We start from the raw sequence: 22,834 nt of genomic DNA on the forward strand, positions 1-22,834 counted from the left end.
GTTAAATTATATTCTTTTTTTTATAAACCTACGTGTGTTGATTAAGTAATCAATATTTTAAATAAAACATGTATATCTTATTAAGTATAAACTTTATTAACTTCGCTACATCACTATTCTTTAAATTCTTGAGTTTCAACTTAATATACTTAACTAGGTACGTCACGTATATAAACACTATCTTATACTATGCTTTTCGAATTATATGTCCAGACAATCAATATTCACTCAATTTTCTTACATTAAATTAATACATTTTACGGTTCCTCAAAAATACCGGAGATCTGACGCGTCTACGTTATTTACCTTAGCGAAGTATAGGTAGGTACATTTACGTGGAATACTCATTTGTGATACTCGACATAACGAAGACGGAGGCAAGTCGCACGCAGGCGAGTCGCCAGCACCTTCAACCTAGTTTAATAATCATATTGCCCCATAATATACCTTCGAAATCCCCTTAATCACTCGTGTAAGCTGGAAATTATTACGATACTAGAAATCTCATTTACATTACGTCATATTGATATAACAAGGCGTACAGTGCACCCTCAACACGCAAGCTTCAGAAGTAAAAACAACCTTAAATATACGTATAAATGCCTCAAATTATTGAAATAATACTTTTGGTAGACTGAATACCTAATTGTCACGAAAAGTAGTGTGTGACCGCTTCACCGGAGCCTAGTAGGCGGGAGGGGCCAGCATGCCGCTGGCGTGGACGGAGTGCTCGGTGGCGTCCGGCTCGGCGGTGGAGGGCGCGTCACGCTCGTCGCCTGCGCGCGCCTCGTGGCTCAGGTACGCGGCCGGGTCGTCCCCCGCCATGCCCTCGTCGTCCTCGTACGGGCCCTGCGTCGCCTCCTCCTTCTGCTCCTGCTCGTGGTCGTGCGCGTGAGCGTCGGACGCGCGCGAGTAGTGCGAGTCGATCTGCGGCGACGACGGCAGGATGCCGAGCTTCTTAATGTGCGGCGACTGCAGACCGTCCAACGAGGTGGGGCGCAGTTTTCCGATCAGGTCGTTGAGGGTGAAATGAGTCGGCAGGTGTTCGGAGCGAGGTGGCGGCGGCGACGACGACGTCAGAGGGTGGGCGGTCGTCGTCGTCGTCATCGAGAGCGGCTTCCTGATGGCAGAGCAATACCGACCCTCGTGTTAGAGGACCGCTAGTAAAACGTACATGTGACACCATCGCGATATCGATGTATCGAATGTGCATTAATAGGTGTTACAATTATTATGACTGGGTTAGATTAAAAAGTAAATTATCTTATAAGTAAGTTAAAAAAGTTAGTATCTTTAAAAGACAACAGATTTACGTTAATTATTATTATTATTTTTCCCAGACGTGGGGGTTATCACTTAGAACAAATTTAAAAACAGTGTTAAGTACAACATTGTGTATCACTTGATAAAGAGATACCAAGCAAAGCCCCCTTCACCCATCCACCAAAAGATTTTGTCAATTTTGAAAAAAAATATGAGACTTATTCAAAAGTTATTACAACAAAATATAGTGACGCTAGCGTCATTGTGGCCAAATTTAGTCTGCTGGGTGTAGGGCTCTTGTTTGGTGGTTGGGTTGGCGCAGAGGCCGGATCCCACGGGCCCGCGCGCTACGAACAAACATTGATATACAACCAAGGTTTACACTTGGACTATAAAATGTTAGCACACTGACTACGATACAAACTAGTGTCCCAAATGTTATAACAGTTAATCATGTCGTCATTTAGACACGTTGATTACCGGTTGACGAAAATCGTGAAGTCGAGACTCGAGACCTGTGTAAAAGCCGCTAAGGTGTGAGTGGGACAGCGCGCGGCTAGTCGGGGAGCGGGCCTCCGGAGACGGCTGGCATCTCACCTGGCATTACCCCTGCGCGGAGGACACGGGGATGGAGCCGTAGTTGTAGTAGTAGCAGCGCGTCTGCTCGCAGATAAAGTCCTTGATCTCGCCGCAGTGCTGAGGCTCCCAGTGGAAGGTCGGCGCCTTCAAGGACACGCAGCCGTTCGTCATCACGTGCTCCGTTCTGGAATACCGACTAGTTTTTATGCAATATTGCATTGTAGAACCGGTACAGGGAATTAAAAAAGCATTGCCCTTTAATGCTACGCTATTTATAAACAAGTTAACGCAACCAGCAGAGCGCATCGTGGGAAAAGTGCGTAACCGTCAATTTTCAAGAAAATATTACTACACCGGTTTGTGTTTAATAAGAGAACATTAGACTTCCTCTGCAAGCTCTGATGTGGATGCAGAAAACGTTTATATGTTCTTGAGCGTCTTAGAAACTGGATCTGAATTGCATATTTATAATACCCATTTAAATAAAGTAGTCTCTATAATTATAACAACGTACCCGTGTCTAGCGGTGCGCTGAGGCGCGGTGCTACCTTGCGGCACGTCGAGGGGGTCGATGCTATCGTCAGGCTGCTGGCTGGGCGCGTCAACCTGCAGCCTTCGCATGTAATTGAACGTAGCATTGAACGGTAAACCTGTGCTCATCCACAAGTACATGTCCGTACCAAGGTTGTTGCCTGATGTCCAGAAGTCATACTTATTGTAACCTGCAAAGAGCACAAATTATCATTTACAATTACCAACCGAAAGACACTCTAATATTCAAATCCGTTTTTATAACCGGAACTTATTTCTTACCAGCATTAGTAAGGTAGGTAGTAATAGAATCAGCTTTTTCCTTCGTTTCGAATGACGCTAGCTGCAAGCCTAATGACCTGCGAGAAAATAAACAATCGGTAAATAAGTTGAGTACATTCAACATACGTTAACGTTAGTCAAAACTAAAAATATACATGATGATTATGATGTTCTAGTGTCACTATTATATTTATGTTAACAAATTCAGAGAATTATTGTAAGGATCGTTTACCGGTAGCACGTTCACATCTATTCCTCAATGTCTCAATCGACACCAAACAATAAATAGACCTTGTTAGCCCTTAACTTCGCTGATCGCCAAATAAATCTAACATTTACGGCGGGGTTCCGCGTAAGACAAGATGCAGCCTTAACTATCGACGAGTATCGTTGCTAATCGCATTCAGCTATTAGCCCGAACAGAGTACAACTTGCACCGGAGCCTGTTTATCGAGAGGCAATTTATTCGCTAGAGACAGGCCGTTCAGGCCGCGGCCTTGCCACGATGGGACCACATTCCAAGTCCAAGTTCAGAAAACTCTGCGAGATTAAGAACCCCGGCGACATTATTGCAATCCTCTCTTATGTTTACTGTAAGACGGACGTAACTGTTCAAGTATTTTTAACTTTATTACGACGGACATTGATTGTGATTACATTGCATTTTGTATATAGTATGTGCTTTTAGCAGTTGTATTTTTTACAGTTGGTTTGTAGATGCCAGCCAAATTACATAAACAAGCATTAAACACATGATAATGAACCATTGGAGTGGTGCCAAGAAATGCTGTAAATTACATGGTCATTGCTAATTAATTACGAACAATTATTTTATTGATTTACATCCGAATTATTTAACATATATCATCATGGGCAACAAAGTATATCTCTCACCAATGGCATATAACACGTATTGCAACGGATCACGAAAAGCAAGGCTCAATTGAAAACCAAAGCACGTTCATACTCCAGACTTTTTACCATGAATTAAAACATCATAAATTATACTGCAATAAATGCAACACAGACTGTTGGAAAATATTCGCTTGTCCATTAAGGCACCTTTAGCATATTTTAGTGCCATATAACTTTTTGCCACTTTCTCGTTTTGGATCAAACGAATCCAGTTTCTTAGTTTTTACACCCGATCGTTTTGTTTATTCTCAAATTGATATCAAAGCACCTATACGGCATTGTATTGTTATTACATTTTAAAATAACCCGATTTAACAATTTCATTGTATGTTTTTGTGGATACAGAAAAAAATCCTTGAAAAAAAATCTCGTTTCAATAAAAAAATTGTTTTCGAATCAAAGTATTAGGTACCTATTTTGATGATCGGCAAAAAATCGGCGAGTGTTGCGCTTCCCTGGCATATAAAGTACCGTTAGGTTCTTTTTGTCATTGCAATCAAAATGAACCGTAGCACGACTCGCGGCAGTTTGTGAATTATCCACGGGTCCGGTGTTATTGCGACCGAGACGCATCACCATAAAACTTGTCGTCTCGCAGCACCTGCTCCTGCGCACCATCTCGCCACGCTTATCAATGCCGCAAATTCAACCATATTTTACGACAAGTCTGTAGCGACCTTAATCGATTTCTCAGTTCCATTATTTTCCTTCAAAGATACTGTTTATTTAGCGACACGGCTGTTACGAAGTGAGCATCATTAACAATTGGAACCGTAAATAGGTCGTGACTCCGACGCTTTGGAAGGACATCGTGACCGAGCCGTGGGGCTACTGACCTTTCGTAGCAATTTGAGCGTGCACGTGGTCGGATCTAGATCGCGGTATATGGCACCTCTCCAGTGGCGCTTGAGGCATAATACCAAAACAAATAGAACGATTCTCTCTCAGAGGAAATCATTACTCGCAGAAATGGAGTAACGGAGCTTACTCGATATGTTATTTATCAATTGTTAAAGGAAATGCTATGAAATATGCCTTCCTCTGGTCTGTATTGTTATCAAAACCGTGTTACACTTAAACAAATATCACACCGTAAAGTAAAGAGGAAATGCACACTATTTTTCTTATATTATTATTAAAGCTCTTATGGGTAAAAAATTGGCAATTGTAACAAATATTGTTCTAGACTTTTCTGTAAACCTAGTAACGGTAATGTAAATGACCCTGCACTTCCTGGTGGGTTAAGTGCCGGAGCACACCCGGGCTCGCTTGTTAACGCCGACCCAAGTCTACTTACGTTACTCCTCGAACAACAACACGACACACCAGATAAGAACATACGGAGTCACGATTACGGAATATCTCACAACGAACGCCTTTCCTTTCCAGATGCAAATCTTACAAACTATAAATATGAAATTGTTCACGTACCTGCAGTACTGATAAGCAAGGAAATAGTTCAGCTCCGGACTGTACGGGTTCATCCTCGAGATGAAGTACTGCACTCCATCTAGCTGTATGGTCGTTATCCTTTGAGCTGCAACAACGAACAAAACAAATTATTTAACAGTAAACACATCGTTAAAGCGCATGTTGTTAAGTTAGAAATGCAATAAATTGAAAAACAATTTTATCGTCCCGATGTTCCGTTACAAGCAATCAACAGTTTCTCGTCATAAGATCGTAGTATCATGTTCTGTTGTAAAGAAATGAATGTTTTCTGTTATTCTAACTGCTAATGTTAACACTGTCGCTTACGTCAGTGTTAATAACTTTATAAGTTGAAACGTGGCTCTATCATTCGACATCAGAAAATTTGCGCAATGTTTCGTAAAACCAGCACTATTTAATTCAAAGTTTCTCAGTCAAATCTCTCAAGGATCTTAATTCAGCGTTATAAGTGACGATGTATGTATCTCTACACAAAATGTACATAACTCTGTATAATGTTGCCTCATTCAGACCATTCATTGCTTTAATGCGACGGTTATGAGAACGACGCCTCCGCACCTCGCTTGTTTTAACTCATGATTTACAACCACGCCTGACATTGACACTATACTCATCCAGATTACCATTGGAATACTCCATAATAATAATCCTGTGTGTATTAATTTTGTTTTAGATTAGCTTTTGTCATCAGTTCAACGTAAAAGGCGTAGGATCCTTTTTGGTATTGAATCTTGCTCTATATCTACAAAGTGCCATCGAAAATGTTTCAGTGCTTTAGTAGTAAAGAAATCTACAGACAGACTTGATAATGTTCGCAGAAATATAATTTATTTCTGACGTTTTTTCATTCATGAATGTATTCCCACACCTCTTTCTCTTCTACTTAATATGTGTGTCGCAATGTTTGAATTTCATTGTCATAAAATTCGCAGTTTTGCACGTCATATTCGTACTACGATTGCAGCATAATGCAAGGACGTGCAACACATATAAAACAAATTGTTTCGCGGTCGGCCCCCCGCTGCGATGTAACGCTAATTAATTCAGTGTCCACTTCTTGCGGTTGACCGCAAAATTTTATTGCCAGACCATTTGTCGATCGACATAAAAACGATGCAGTTTTGGCTTTCTTTTACCACTTAATTACCGGGTACATACGTTACGCTAAACAAGACTGTTAAGTTTCGAGTTAGGGTGTAAAATAAAAAAAAAATTTATGCTTATGAATAGGTAAGGCCTCTGCCTTGAATATTAATATTGCAAACCAGGTAATAGATCAATTATTTAAAATGAGTTGCACTCATTGAAGTATGACGCCTCAACTTGAGCAAGATATCAATCGTCTAAGAAACTGGGTATTAACTTGATGCGATCTGACTAAGTACTCGCACCGAGCGTAGATACCGGTCAATACTCCATGATAATAGATTAGAACTGCAGTGTCATCCACTTTAAGAAGCATCGACGCGAATCTCACGCTTCGCCGAGCACGAAATACTCCGGACTGCATCTTTACAACCACGACCATATTAAACAAGACCACGACTCCCTGCCTACAAACAAAAACAAGATTTTGTTTTCTTAAGAAAGTAACGACATAGCATTCAGTGGTCCTATATATAACTCGTCGTGACGTACTCCGCGAAATGCAATTGTAGACTCATCCCGAACAGTGAAAGAAGAAAACGAAAATTAACATGCGGTCTCGGATCACTGCACGCTTTATTCATCCATAAGAGAAGTGATTAATAATATGTAATTAAATGTATCCTGTGTTAGAAGCTAAAAGAGACTCGGAAGCTTCACTACTTTGATCTGATTTGCATACTAGTTGCAGTAGTTAGACCATTAATTGGACGCAGATTGATAGACGTCTTGTCATTGATTCTCACGAACACTTGCTTCGTATTTCAGCGTCATTTATTTATTGTTTTGAATTTTGCATACATGATTAAAAATACTCAATTAATATGTCACAGCAATACCATAAATCAGGGATGTTTATTGCTTGGAATTCCAATGTAATTCAGCCTTTAAATTCGAAACTATACGGAAACGTATGCGGACACATGACCGTAAATATCCTTATTGCTTTCCAACAGTTTATTGAGAAACTCAATGGTATATTGTGTACGTTGTTAAGAAACCTGAGTTCTACAACTCAGCTTTACTCGGTTATTAGAGGTCCTGAGCCTGCTATTGGAATCCATGCATAATGTAACCTCATACATAAACGATGTCGCGCATTACTTGCTTACTTCGCTTTTACTTCTTGTTCGAGATTTTCTTTGACGGATGCCGCATTCTGCAGTCACTTTAATAGCTGCCAGCTATTTATCTTTCCTCACAACTTTGTTGCTGTGCTTTTCATGGTGTGTTTTATCTCCACACAATTCATAACGATGAAGAATAAAGATTATTAAAAGAATTTGAGTGGGATTTTTCCAATTTCCAATGTAATTAACATTATAATTTGTCAACAAAATAAATCCAATTTATTTCTCGATAAGAGACGACAGTGCCTCCTGTCACAGGTCACAGTCATGGGTTTTCAACATTTCTGCTTATGGTATTACCTAAGCGTATTAATGAACCTATTCAATCTGAATAATCGTAGACGTTTGTTATTATGAAGCAATATATGGGCATAAAGGCGATAGTTAGGGACGTTTAGAAAGTGCTGACAGTGAGACGAGTTCCAGGCAACAATGAGCGCCGGGGAGGCGAGTCACGTCGCGTGACTCATGCGCGCGCGCTGCATACTGATGAAGAGCATCGGCACTCCCGTCCCGTCCGCGCACTGCCATCGAAACCACCAAGTCGAGGATGCCACTGTTCCATTTAGTACAGAGCTAGTTTTGTAGGCGCGACAATGCGACCTGACCAGGGCCGTCAATTGGTCACTTCCTCTGTTATTAATTCATAATGAGAGTGCGCTTCTTACATTTTAATTTATTTATAACACTTATTTGATTTCAAGAAATCGTGAATTTTATTAGTCATTACGTATAGTCTAAACTAGAAATGCAGGAATTAAAGTCAGAAAATGAAAAATTAAAGGAAAAGATATACAACCTTGAAAAGCATAAAAGGCTTAACAACTTGATATTATATGGAGTAGAAGAAACCGAAAAAACGACTGCCAATCTCATCGAAATAATCAAAAAGAAATTTAAAGATGATCTAAATATTACCTTTGAAGATAGGGATGTCAACACGATCTATAGAATTGGGAAAAATATCCCAGAAAATGGAAAGGAAAGGCCAGTCCTCCTGACATTCGTTAACTACTGGAAGAAAAACGAGATTGTGACAAATAAAAAGAAATTGAAAAATGTGTATATCTCTGAAGATTACCCGAAAGAAGTCCTTGACACGAGAAAAAAACTACAACCAAAACTAGAAGAAGAAAGGAAGAAAGGCAATTATGCATTTATAAACTATGATAAGCTGGTTATCAAACAGGGGAAGTCAGGAAATGAGAAACGTAAAAGGGAAACATCAACCTCGCCTAATGTAAAAGAGAACCCTCGCAAACAACAACAATTATCAGCAAAAGCATATCGTTTAAATGCTTTCGACGTAATGAGGAATAGAAGCAACTCCCTGCCCTCTGCCGACTTGCCAACTGACCAGAACGCATAGGATAATGCCATCAGCCACCGGAACAAATATCAAAATAAACTAAAACTTAAAGATAATACAAACAAAACATTCCCCAACCCGACTTGTCCTCGTGGGGAATCAGACTACAACCCTCCACGAAATATAGAATTATACCAAGATACAAAACATACCCTTAAAATTTGTACTTATAATGTAAGAACACTTGCATCAACAGAACGATTCTTTGAATTAACTAATGCTCTAAAGGATATTAATTGGGACATTCTCGGCCTTGCTGAAATCCGTAAAATGGGATGTAAGATCGAGGAGTACAGCGACCTTATCTTTTGCTATATCGGTGAAACTAAAGGGCTACATGGAGTAGGATTTTTAATCAAGAAAAAATTTAAAAACAACATTACTAATTTTATAGGAATCTCTGAAAGAGTAGCATTTTTACAAATGAAATTTGAGTGTTTCTCCTTATCATTAATCCAAGCATATTCACCGACGGAGCGATCAACGGAAGAAGAAATTGAAAAATTTTACAAAGATATTGAATATGCCCATACCCAGACGGAGGGAAAGGTCATAGTCATGGGAGATTTTAATGCAAAAATAGGTTGTCCAAAATCAAACTATTATCCAGTAATGGGAAAATATGGCTATGGAGTATGTAATCAGAGAGGCGAACGTCTCCTAAGCTATGCTTACCAACACAAACTCTCAATAATGAACTCATTCTTCAAGAAGAAAGAGAGTCGCAGATGGACATGGTTATCACCCGACCAAAAAATTAAAAATGAAATAGATTTCATTATGATAAATCAGCATAAACTTGTGACCAATATCGAGGTACTTAGTAAATTTAAATTCCCTTCTGATCACAGATTAGTGAGAGCAACATTACTTTTAAGTCGCCCAGCAAAAAGCAGAAAAATCTTCACAACACCAACTAACATCCCCAAGACAGAAGCAGATATAAAAAACTACATCGAACATCTACGAAAACAAACAGAAAATATAAAAACTGATTGTATTGATATCCAAACATACTACAATATCCTGGAAAGAGGCATAACAGAGAGCTTAAAATATAAAACCAATACACATCCTGACGAACACAGAATTTTCTCTAAATCCACAATCCAACTTATAAAAAGGCGCACTGAATTACTACACACAAAGAATAAAACCAAAGATATGAAAGAAGAACTTAGCAGAATGTACAAAGAGACAAATAGATCAATCAGTAAGGACTACAATAAACACAGATACGAGATTATTTCAAAAAACATCAAGAACTTTAGAAGTGCCAAAAAAGCATTTAAAGAGTTAACAACACACAAGTCATGGATTCAAAAACTTGAGAACAACTCCCAAGAAACAAAATGTAGAAAAGATGTAATAAACCATGCAACAAACTTCTATAAAAACCTATACAAGAAACAAAATAATACTGAAAAAGAAGCGCAAACAACTCACACAACACAAAACACGACTGACTGTATCACACAAATTGAAGACTCAGAAGTTTACGAACACATAAAAAAGCTGAAGGCTGATAAAAGTCCCGGACCAGATGGGTTAAGCAACGAGGCCCTTAAAATAGGAGCACCTATTTTAACACACCATTTTACGAAATTGTTCAATATGATACTAGACGAAGGAATAGTGCCAGAACAATGGTGTACATCAGACATAGTTCTGCTTTTCAAGAAAGGGAGTCCTTTGGATATAGCAAACTATAGACCCATAAGCCTGCTGGCAAGTATATACAAACTGTTTTCATCGATAATTTTAAAGAGAATAGCCGAAGACATTGATAAGCAGCAACCAAAAGAACAAGCGGGATTCAGATCAGGCTTTAGCACAATGGACCACATACAGGCACTAGAGCAGGTCATAGAAAAATACAGAGAATACAATAGATCACTGTATGTGGCTTTCATTGACTACAGCAAAGCTTTTGACACAATCAGCCACTGTTCAATCTGGAACGCACTACACCATTCAAATATTAACTATAAATACATCAATATCTTGAAATATATCTATAAATGCAGTACCAGCAGAGTTAAACTAGAAACAAGAGGAGACAAAATAAATATAGAACGAGGAGTGAGACAAGGAGACCCCCTATCCCCGAAGCTATTTATAGCAGTACTTGAAAATATTTTTCAAAAACTAGATTGGAAAAACAGGGGAGTGTACATAAACGGACACTATTTGAGCCATCTGAGGTTCGCTGATGATATTGTTATAATTGCTGAAACTGCGAAAGACCTAGAGGAAATGATGAGATCGCTGGACTGCGAAAGCTCCAAAATCGGCTTAGAAATGAATGTTACTAAAACCAAGATACTAACCAATAATTGCGAACGTCCGATAGTGATAAAAGATAATAATATAGAATATGTCAGCGAATACATCTACTTGGGGAAACAAATCTCATTCAAAACGTCAAGCAACGAAGAAGAAGTAACAAGAAGAGTCAACGCAACTTGGAAGAAATTTTGGGCATTAAGAGAAATCCTAAAAGGCAACTACAGCTTGCACATGAAAAAGACAATATTTGATACATGCCTATTACCCTGCTTGTTGTATGGTTGCCAGACATGGATATTTACTAATAAAGTAAAACAAAAAATCAAATGTAGTCAAACGGCAATGGAAAGGAGCATGTTGAAAATTAGAAAAATTGATAAAATTAGGAACGAAAACATTCGTCAAAAAACTAAACTCAACGATGCTCTCAGACACGCACTGTTACTTAAATGGAGATGGGCTGGACACATCTCCCGATACCCAGACAGGAGATGGACCATCGAAGCCACAAGATGGAAAGGACCAGCGGGGAAAAGGAATGTTGGTCGACAATTAAGGCGGTGGGCTGATGATATAATAAAAATGGCAGGAAAGGACTGGATAAAGGTAGGCAAAGAGAGGGAGTCATGGAAAAAGATGGAGGAGGCCTTTACCCAAACAGGGGTCCAAATCTTATAAATAATAATAACATTAATTTTAAGTAAACCTTCGTACATTTAAGCTAAACTTACTAACACACATTGTCATGTATACTAGAGATTTGGAATAAATGGCTTTATTATTATTATTATTATTATAGTCTTAGCGTAGAGTGGCACCCCTGACGTTAGGGGTGAGTGCACTCGGTCACCGTCGCCGGCGCCGGTTGGATATCCGGCCGGCTCATCCACCGGACGCTAACGGGCCGCTGTCCAAAAGATCGTCGCAAAAGTCGCGGCCGCGATGTGCGCGGCAATCGCAAACCATCATCGCGATTTGTACTTGCCGACGTTGATCGCAAACATAGATAGCTTGTTTTAACTTGAGAATTTTAATACATGCTCTGTGAAGTTTGTTACGATTTTAACATTTTCGGGTGACATAAAAGATTGCAGCATCAAAAAAAGCCTCGAAACATTATATTACTTTGACATATATTTGTGAGTTCTCAGAATGTTCTCTTGCTCGAATTGATGTTTATCAATTTCTCCAAAAAAGTTTTATACCGTTTCTTTAAAATAAAAACAAATGTCATTTAGTATACGTAGAGATACGCAGGAAGTATAGAGGAAGAGAATTACGTAGTGTAGACAACATTTAACAAATGAATAAATCAGTGGATGACACAGATAAGAAAAGCTAACTTCTTAAAATTCAGAAAGACTTGCTAGCCAGAGTAGAGAATTTACAAGTATCCAAACATTCTGTAATGCATCAAGTTGTTTTATGCAATAAATTCGTTGGTTGCTCAACAATATCGCGGATATCGTTATTCAATCACCCATCACTCGTCGGGCTGTCGGAAGTTAGCACATGTTACCGTGCGCGTGCGCATTCGAATACAGAACGCGATTCAAATCACATTATTAGTATCTCAAGACGATGCTCACTGGTATTGTCTCATTAGAATTCGTTTATAAGCTATCTCGGGACGGAATCTCACGTCTCATATAATAATAACAACTTCCTCCCATTCATTGGAGCCGATGTAACATGGGTATAAAAAGTTTGTATCTATGATTTTAATGTGCCTATTGATGTAGAATCCAAATCTCACTATAAACAGTATGTATCATAATTTGAGGAAAAAACCATGATTGGCATCAGTATTAGATATAGATCCTACCATGATCGAAAGCCGCAATTTTTTGTTAGTTATTTCTTATTAAATCTATTGAAGTCATATTACACTTGGCTTAGAGATTTTACAAAAACTGGACAGCTTAATTTCTACGGATGTATATTTTCTTGAATGTCCATAAAACGCAACGATCAGTTTTTGTTGGAGTTTGGCGTTATCTAAAAACGTAATTACGTTTTTTGACCATATTTTTATAACCACATCACGTACAACTTTCAATATATTTTTATGACTCTCTAGCTATGAAATCTATAAACTTCTTATACGTCTAAATCAATTAGTGTTTAGCAATGAATCCGTACCTATTGCTAAGTGTTTGTTTCTTTTTATGTTTTTATATCGTTTTAACGTACATTTTTATAATTTCAACATCAAATACTTCATTTATAAAAATTATATTGCTAATTTGACATCGTCCAATTGAGTTCTTACAATTTCCCTTGCCATTCCCGTAGAATAAAATAAAACTTTTTTTAAAACGTTTTATTAAAGAAAGGATAATTCTGGGAATGCCATGATTGCTCCATTCTTTAGTTTCTCATGTCATTATGTGACGATTGTTGTTGATGATAAAAGAACAGTTACTGCGGGTTTGAACAGCAACTGGAGCGAGTGCATCGCCCTCCCAGTTTGCTCAATTTTCAAGATAATCCGTGGATAGAGATACACCAATATTAAACCTCGGTTTTTGAAACTCTAATTTTTACTCAATTTTTATGGCAAATCTGGACAAATTGTTTACTACTATGAATGTCTGACGTACGATCACAGTGCTTAATAAGACGTTTAATAGAGGATAAACTTATTTCTGTGTTGACCTCAGACCAGACTTAGATATTAGGATCAATCCAAATTAATACCAATCTAAAAAGGCTTTACAAAAATAATACAATAATGACAAAGATTTTCTACTAACGACTCGCAAATATGTTACGAGTATGTATCCTTACAAATGTTACTTATTATAAATGCAATAGAAATAATTATCTTGAACTTGTTTCATAAATCCACGGAAGAAACCAACTAAGAAGAGCTCTACATTCATTGCATTCAAAGAGATAATCTATAGAATAACGTTATGAACCAAACTTGTTTCTACAGCTCTTATAATGGTCGCCTTTTTTGCATAAGCAATCGTACATTCCATAATGAACTTCCATGTTGGTAATGAATCTCTCATACTTTCATTAACGACCTTTAGATAATAAGTGTGCTGAGAAAAAAAACGACTATCATTTTAATTGTAAAATGCTTCTAACGGTTGAATAATTCTAAGCAGGGGAAAATGTGTGGAAGAAAAAATAAAAAGGGTATTTTTTTCACCCTCTCTTGGACAATATAATTGCTAGTATTATGCAATTATGCATTCATGGATTTCCACAAAAGGTTGTGTTGTTTATTATCGTATCATTAGAATAGACAGTTATGTAATGTTGGGTTAAAAAAAATGTTTCAAATGTATGTGTGCAATGAACTTACTAAAGGTAAACGCTTGCCTTGCTTTTAGCAAGAGTAATTATTAGGATTGATTGTTAAATTGTCTTTTGGTGATAATGATTAAAATTAAATTAAATGAGCACAAAGTGAGTGGCCCAACTTTTAAATCTAAGTTCTATTTTACTTGGCCCATTATACAGCTGGACCAAGCTTTCCCGAAATCCATCCAAGAATCTCTATCCAACGACACCTGAAACCAATTGGACCACACGGTATGCGTTCCACTTCCTGACCAAAGCAAAATATTTCAAAGTATTTTTTCTAAGATCAGTTTTCATCCCGTATCTAATATCGCTTGATATGGTATTTAAACCAGTTCTAACCGGTTAAAAGACGATGCAAATTATGCATTATCAGGGTCTAAAAATAACGCTAAACCTGCCACATAGGACATTGGCAGGGCTCGGCAGAAAGTTCATCATTATTATAACGGGCTCTCATCTCCATAGGATATGAGGAGTACTTTGTTTTTATAGCAGCATTATTCATTGACTTAATGAATTAATTGGATAAAAATAAGTTAAATACAGAGGTGGATAGACTGATGATTTAAGTGGCAAATTGTTGTAAATTAAATTGTCACGCCCAACATTTACATGCCATAATTATTTTTACTGAAAAATACTACTTCTTAAACGCATGATTCCCTCGTGGAATAACTTTGGAAATCGCTATAATTCATATTTATCATTGCGCAACAAATTTTGGTCTTGAAAATTCTTGCTCTCAACGCTTTCGTGCTCGCTACCAAGATTTGCTATAAAATATCGGGTTTCGTGTAAAGGTGAATTTAGTCAAGAATAATAAAACTATATTGTTTGTTTAATAGCGCTCATCCCTTAAACGAATCAGGTACGCGACTCTTTGTTCCTAGTAACATAAAATATCACGTTACCTTTTTACGACGTCGTAAATTTTACCATATTGTAGTCCTAAAATGTTTTTTGTTAGCTACTTCCTAAAAAGTTTAAAGCAAACGGTAGCAGTCTTAAGATAATTTTTAACAATAAAAGAAGATCTTCTGTGTTACTTAAATGTTGATTAAAAGCTGTGTAATCGTGTAACCGCAAACCGTTGGCGCCGGCGGCTCGCGGCGGCGGCCGGCGCGGTGCAGCGGCGGCGCGCGCGCAACGCAATGCATTACATAACGCGAACCAGTTGGCGGAGCGAGGCAACCACCCGGCCCTCGCGCCGCACGCTTCATCTACTCCATGCATTACACGACGTGTATTTCACGGCCGTGCCAAGTTCAATGTTAAATATTATACCTTTATCGGATATTGTAAAGTCCCCGTCCACGACTAGATAAACTCAACGAGAATATTTACTACTCGGATAAACTACATCTGCGCATAGATCATTCTACGCTTAACGAGTCGATGAACTCTTACCGGAAAATTGGTTAACGTCAATCGTCATTACAAATCTATTCGTGATGATTGATGATTCAAATACCACAAAATGGTTATCAAATTACCTTTGTAAATTAATGTAGAGTAAAAAGTGCAATTTTAGGATCTATCAAGATTTTTTGATCGGCGATGTGCGTGGGAACATTGTTCGGATTGTTCGAGGTCGGATAACGATCGGAAGGCAAAAAAGGGACCAAGATAATAGCGAACGAACGATGCGCAAGAGACGAGCCCAAGGACGGCGCGCGCGACTCCTCTCTCGCGCCCGCTGCGGAATGCACCTACCAGACTATTTTTAGTAATCAAACCCGATGCCGACCCGGTCCTGTGCCTGTAGACAACTTACATTTCTCCGAACGCTAACGCAGAAGAATCGCTGAAATATATTAAACTAAATTGTCAAAGTCATGTCACTTGCCCAAAAAGAATCTCATGCCTAAATATTTAAAAGTTTATATTCTAATGCAGCATAAACCTTAATCTAAGACCTCCCTTTCAACAAGACAATAAACTATCAGAAAACACTAAAGCTCCTGCTTAACTTATATTGCCAATGGACAACACAATTACAAAAATGGAGCAAAACAACGTCCGTCATGCTTGAAGAAATTGTATCATCGAAGTTTTTTTCGTAAGATTTGGTGACTGAACCTCTAAATTACTTTTTCTTAAAGGAACCAAAACCACGTCCGATAAGTTATTAGTTACAATCGTACCACCTGGTGCTGCCGCCACATAATATTTGAATTATAGCGACAAAAAAGCTTAAGTTCACAATAATAGTATTACTTAGATGGCTCTCCGCACCGGCTTGGGAAGATTAACCTTACTTTATGTTCTAATCGTCAATCCCTAATAGTTTTTTTCTTAGTCGTAACATTCCTAACATCAAATGATAGAAGATAAATTTTAGAGAATAAGGTAAATGTTACCTTTGTATTATGCTAATACCTAATCGTTAAGCTTGGAAACTCAGCGAGTTATGTTAACTGTTATAATAACTAATACGCTTGTTTATAAATATAGGAAGACAATGGCTAATCCAAACATTTTCCCAAAGAGATGGATGCTCGTCAAACTCTACTCGCACCAATATTCAATAATAATTCTCTAAACTGAAATTCCCAACCGATTTTCGATACCCTTCGCTCCTATCCAATAAAACCATCGAGATAAATTATAACCATAATCTTTAACCCGAGAGTTCAGAATCCGAAATCTTTAATTTATGACAGCGTGAAATCCTACAATCAATGGTAAACGAAGGTACTCTGTAAAGCACCTCACATCATTATACAAGATAATTGGTTACGGTGGCCCTTTTAATGTAGATAAGAGATTTACCTGTAAATCGCAATAATTATAAAATTGGATATAGACAATAATGCGAGTCATCGTCACAGATTAAGAAAATGCATAAGTCCGACAAGAGCGGCGACTGTCTGTGTATAATCTAGAGTCATTTACGGTACCGGTGCAGGCGCTAGGCACAAGTGGTGGGAGAGGCGAGCTCGCGGCGCACCATAACATTATTCCATGGAACTGCAGCGCTAGATGTCCTGGCCACGCGGCTAGGCGAGGGCCGATGAACCCCACACCTGTCGCCGCTCCCTCCGCATCCCCGCACTATTTTTTCCCAACACCGACTTCCGTCGAAGAGTTTTTGCCGACCTGTCGATAACCTGTCCGATAGCTGCGGACACGCCTCATTAGCGGAATCACTCCCTACTATGTTGATTGGTTTAAATCGTCATCTTTTCTCACAGGCCTTGCGGTCGCCATGGCAACCTTGATGAGGTAATTCGCTGCATTCCAATAAATGGTTATCCACGGTGGCAAGTGTCATTGACATTGATAAAAATACTTCCAAGAATAGCTTAGTTATTCTTAGCTCATTTACGCAAGCTTTACGAATACTAGTGTTGATAAATTGATCGTTTTATTGTCACGATTATTGGAGCTTCTTTAGTTTTTATTCTTATTGGACATGTATGACCCGATATTTTGTGGTATTTTTTTCAGCTCATATCTAATGTAACATTGTAAGTTACGTCTCACAATACATATTTTATCATTTCTAATACATAGAGTCTGTACAGAAGTGACAGGAGCATGGTAGCCGCGGGCGCAGTGTCGCATTGTTCCCGACGCATGCGTGTGTGTGTTTGGGCGCATGCGCACTTGAGTCAACACGCGAAACGCGCCGATCTGCCCCCAGCTTTATGGCTCACCTCTATGTCGTAAGCTTTGTTGATATTAGCCACCGGTTACGACGGATTATACGAATTTTATTGCGTGTAACAAGCTGTAGTACATGAACAATTTGTTTTTAGCATTTTTGGTTCCCATAGAACTATGATTTCCTTGATGTATGGTCATTGCTCTACATCTCTCTTTCTTTCATTGTTTAATGAGTTTGCTCTTTCAAGTCGACGTTTGCTTAGCTTTTATACGAAGCTCTGATTACTTGATATTCTTTATAAATGTTTATGATGATTAAGAAGTTAAATGTTATAGAAATTATTTAAGAAGTAATGGTGGGACTAGCTATTGTACTCTAATGAAACTCGAACAATGAAGGTCGAAGACCCGTAGGTCACAGCAACCACCTTGCTGCCACCACGCCGTGCTATTGTAGCTCTTACATAAGTTATTACTACGTTTTGTAATGCTAATCCCACACCGCTACAGATGCGTTCTTCGATCTCATCAAAGAGTGGATGTAGGTACTCTAATTGATCAATTTGGGAGTCCTTTTGAACTCTTGTCTTGAGCTTCAGTTGAATTTATAATTGTTAATCGTAAGACTTTGACTATACTAGGCCATAAGTACATGGCGTGATTAGGAGCTGTTTTTTTTTTGTTAAGTTTTTGTATTCTGGTTAGAAGATGGATTAGAACTAATATATTTATGTACAGATCATATAAGTGTAGTATAACGTTTGTCCAATTATTAGTAATATCAAATTATAACAATAAGAGAACTAAAGTTTTAACCGTCATATTAGGATGATTTACTCAGGATGTTATGATGAGGACATTACGTAATCGTGTCCCAAAAACAAATTCTTTAGGTACTTTATAAAAAAAGATTCTGACATACACACATATTTTTACATTTTTAGTCTGACTCGATTAATACTGAATAGAGTCAATCTCCACATAAAATATATTAGGAATTTAGTTTTGTTACAAAAACTAAATCCCAAAATATAATAGTTTCACTAAATATAAGAATATGACATACCTGCTGCGGGACCGAGGGTGGCTGCGAACAGCAAAAAGCAGGTGGCCAAAACGAGCTGCATGTTGACAGAGTCGGGCGATGTCTACGAAAAGGCAAATCTAAGCACACACAGGAGTGCGCACGCGCAACACGGGACACTCGGGCACACTGACGCGCGTTAGCCGGGACCCCCCCTTATAACACAGACGCGTCCCGCGCGCACCACCGCATGGGACCGCTATAACGACGCCCGCCTCTAGCTTCGCGTACAATACCTTGCTCTTTGCGAAGCAGTTGGACAGGCGCGCGACGAGCCAGCAATGTACCTGCCCCATGGATGAGATCCTCACGGGCGGTGGTGCAGTGTCGTCAGCCGCGGACGTCCGGCGGCGGGCGGACGCTCGGCTCGGCGGCGCCCGCGCGCCTCGACACGGGAGTTATCTCGGCAAATCGTACCGCACAATAGTTCGCGCTCAATTTGTTCTTGTTGCGGTCGACGCGAATTCTTCGCTTGTCCAAAGGGTTGTCGACGTTGTCGTAGTTTTTTCTCCGCTCACGAAACGATGCGGCGGGCTTCAAGGGTGTGCCTTTGTTGTATCTTCTGTTGAGGATCTGCCACACAACCCGACTGCAATTATAGTAAGCATACTGACTTATTCCCACAAATAGCACATACACCGCATTTGTTTTCCTTTCATCATAACATGAGGAAACCAGAGCATAACAATTCGCCCTATTTTATTATATATATTGACTATTATTACAACTGATTACATCGGCTTTCATTAAGAGGTATTCCGATAAACGTTGACATCCTATGACCTTGCGGTGGAAATAAACAAACTGGCGGCGAGTTCAATATTAGATCTTTGCTGAAATAAAAGCAAATGGGGCTGACACAGAGCACTTGAAAGCCGCCGCCGCTGCTTTACCACTTTAAACATGTTGCTTTGAAAGCCACGTTAATTGGTGGAGCGGTATTTGCTTTGCAAGCCATCCGACCATCCCGACTTTGACATTGCCATACCTACACATACTATTCCTACATATGCATAATACATATAACACATCTAAGACATTCTCGCCATTTAAATGTATAATAAAAATCTAGGCCAAAAAATATACGACGATATTTAAATGTGCATCTCAATACAAGACACTGCACTTAAATGATCCCGCAAAAGTTGAATTGGTCTAGAGCCCGCAGAAACACTTTTGAAATTTATTTTTTATCGTATTTAAGCGATGCCTATCAGTATTGTTTTACATTCGATGAATTACATTCGAGGGCGATACCAGTCGATAAAATAAAATTCACCGTTTATTTTCATAAAAAAATATGAAGGTATTACTTTAATAGCTGCAAAATGAAAAAAGGTTGAAGATTCGAGCGATACAATGTTTTTTTGATCCGAAGATGTTACTCCGCTTCGGGGAGTATTTAATTGAACGGGAGCATGACTCCGATGTTTTGAATAATAGTCGTAATAGACCGCACATGCCGCTCAAACAAAACTATTTATGCACCATTCACAATGCGCGATCGCTGTGCGCAAGCCAACGACACGACATAATTGATATAATTACCATCAATTGCGCTCGAAATTTTTGTAGCTTACGTATTCATTTTTGGAATAAAACATTGGATGCCAAGAAAAATAGTTGACAAAATGTTAACAAAGAAAAGAATTCTAGATTTATTTGCAGAATCTCTTCTATTCACAACGATTATTGTCCAAAGTCTTAATTTCCGATGAAACTTAAGTTCCAGTTTTCGGTTACCCTCAGATGTGTCGCCGGTTGTCAATCATGGCGTGCGTCAACGCTGTGATTATTCTAATGTTTTCGAGTTGCGTGCGATGCTTGCGCCTGAGGTGGTCGGCGGTCTACTCTGATTCCCGCGATTACGATAAAAATGCAGCCTGCTATCGTTTAAATGCCGTTTTAAAAATAACTACGTAATAGGCAACCGCAATAGCAATGAACACTAAAAATAAAGTATTACGTGGATTGCCCCCTTAGCCTGACGTCCCTGAATAACATTCGGAATATTGCCCGATCATTATGCTGGGTGCACGTCGCTAGTGGTCCGACATTTACATAGGACCTACTATTAAATTATCCATTACGATCTGAATCTTCACATATAAAGTTTAGAGTACTCGATGGCTCATGAATGTACCTGAAACGTCTAAAGTTTCCGTTTTATTTGGAGTATTACGGTTCACCTTTGTTAGCTTAACGTCTAATAGTGAATACAAGCGACTGCTGCATGTAGACATTGCATCCAGCCCACGTCGTGCACGAAACATTTTATACGTAGCTATAAAGTTTGTCGTGTTCGGTTATAACATTGTGTGCGATATATATTATTTGAAAATGCTTTACGACACTTAAATACTCCGCGAGGACTCGTGTCTTGACTACGCTTAAGTACCTGCTAGTAGCGAACTAAATTATGTGTTTTATACTTTTATGATGGCATAACTTTGCTACTTACTAAAACAACTATAGCTGCTTCAACTAGAGCTAAAATCCCTATAAATGTCTAAATCCTAGCTTTAAACAGATGCACAATATATTTTACACGATCAAAAGAGTATAAAACAAATAAATTTTATTGATCAGGAAACCATAATTGAAAAGTTAAACTAGAGGGCCGCGTGTACTGTTATGCTTAAACAATAATGAAGTTGTGGTTACGATCCCAAGACAAACATCAAAGCTCGTACAGAGGGTCATAAATAAGAAGGGGATCGTAAAGATTCACGTATTTGTTGTTTTATTACATTTGGCTTCGAAACTGTAGTTTCATGAGGTTCAAACTATTTTCAATCGATTCCGAAGTGTTTCATCCTAATATGATCAAGTGGGAGATTTTTTTTAAACCTTTGAATTAAATCTCGTAGGATTTTGGAAGACATAGGAGAAAAAATATTTTAGTTGCTGTTTGTCGTACTGGCAGAACAAAGTGATTTTTTTTAATTTGTAAATATAATTATCCTATCTTTACATATTTTTAATAATAAAGAGTATTCGATTTAAAAATATTCGATATTAAATATTCGCAATTTAAGTAATCATATGCTCCACATAATAACCAAAGCCTCTTGTAAGTTTTATACCAAGTATTTGCCGAGCCTAAGAGGATCTAAAAATAACGCATCGCGTGGCGGTCGCCTGTTCGATATAAGTCCAAAAATAACAATACTAGCGATGGTATCTATCGAGGTGTGAGAGCATCCTCAACAAAATTGCGGGATTGGCGGTTTGCTACTTACTTGCACAATTTCCATTACTTAATCAAATTATTACCTGCTAGGCGATCGTTCCGCGAACCTGGCCGCGGTTTTTCTTATTTCCCGTGGGATTCTCCTGTTTTCTAACGATTTAGTTCGTACCTATCTATGGGAAATGAGCTTTTGTATAGTGTGATCCGATTATGTTGTGAATCAAGAATCCTTGTTCAGTTTTTTATCAATGTTCATTGGTATTTTTTTTTCTGTAATACTATACCTACTCCAAAAATTCTTCGCCATAACTTTGGCGCAATTATATACATCACAATTACATTATGAGCATAGCTTAAAATGCTTTCTTAATCGCTTACAATTGAAGAGGCTCGAAACTACTCAAAATCTCACAAATATTCGTTACATTATTTCTCGACACCACTATCGTAAAAAAAGGAAGAAAAACAAATGTAAGCTAGTCACCATTGCTATTACTACACATGTACCTAACACCATTATTTTATATGGACCTACTACTTATCGATAAAGAAAATAAGAGAGTTTTTTACAATTTATACAACACTAAATGTTTCAGGTCGTCAAGTTTCGATAAGAAGCACATAATTCAAAGTATTTAATCAATTATTTCTATCCCATCTGAAACGGCTTT

The 22,834-nt window shown here is 38.4% G+C and overlaps 1 protein-coding gene across 4 annotated transcripts; it reads right to left on the minus strand.

Annotated features, from left to right (window-relative positions):
* Positions 1 to 75: 75 nt before the first annotated feature.
* On the minus strand, positions 76 to 21,931 carry LOC113501789. 4 transcript variants are annotated; one of them, XM_026883039.1, is made up of 6 exons: positions 18,953 to 21,931; positions 5,002 to 5,107; positions 2,656 to 2,732; positions 2,357 to 2,564; positions 1,871 to 2,038; positions 76 to 1,120 (listed from the first exon to the last, which is right to left on the minus strand). In XM_026883039.1, exons 1-6 carry the CDS (start codon positions 19,011 to 19,013, stop codon positions 685 to 687), a joined length of 1,056 nt encoding a protein of 351 aa, XP_026738840.1. In that variant the 5' UTR covers positions 19,014 to 21,931; the 3' UTR covers positions 76 to 684. The 4 variants fall into 4 exon arrangements, with proteins under 4 accessions (XP_026738840.1, XP_026738841.1, XP_026738842.1 ...); XM_026883040.1 differs by having other exon boundaries at positions 1,871 to 2,026; positions 18,953 to 21,929; XM_026883041.1 differs by having other exon boundaries at positions 852 to 1,120; positions 1,861 to 2,038; positions 18,953 to 21,925.
* Positions 21,932 to 22,834: the final 903 nt, after the last annotated feature.

The sequence above is a fragment of the Trichoplusia ni genome, chromosome 16 (genome assembly GCF_003590095.1).
Source record: "Trichoplusia ni isolate ovarian cell line Hi5 chromosome 16, tn1, whole genome shotgun sequence".
NCBI lineage: Eukaryota > Metazoa > Arthropoda > Insecta > Lepidoptera > Noctuidae > Trichoplusia > Trichoplusia ni.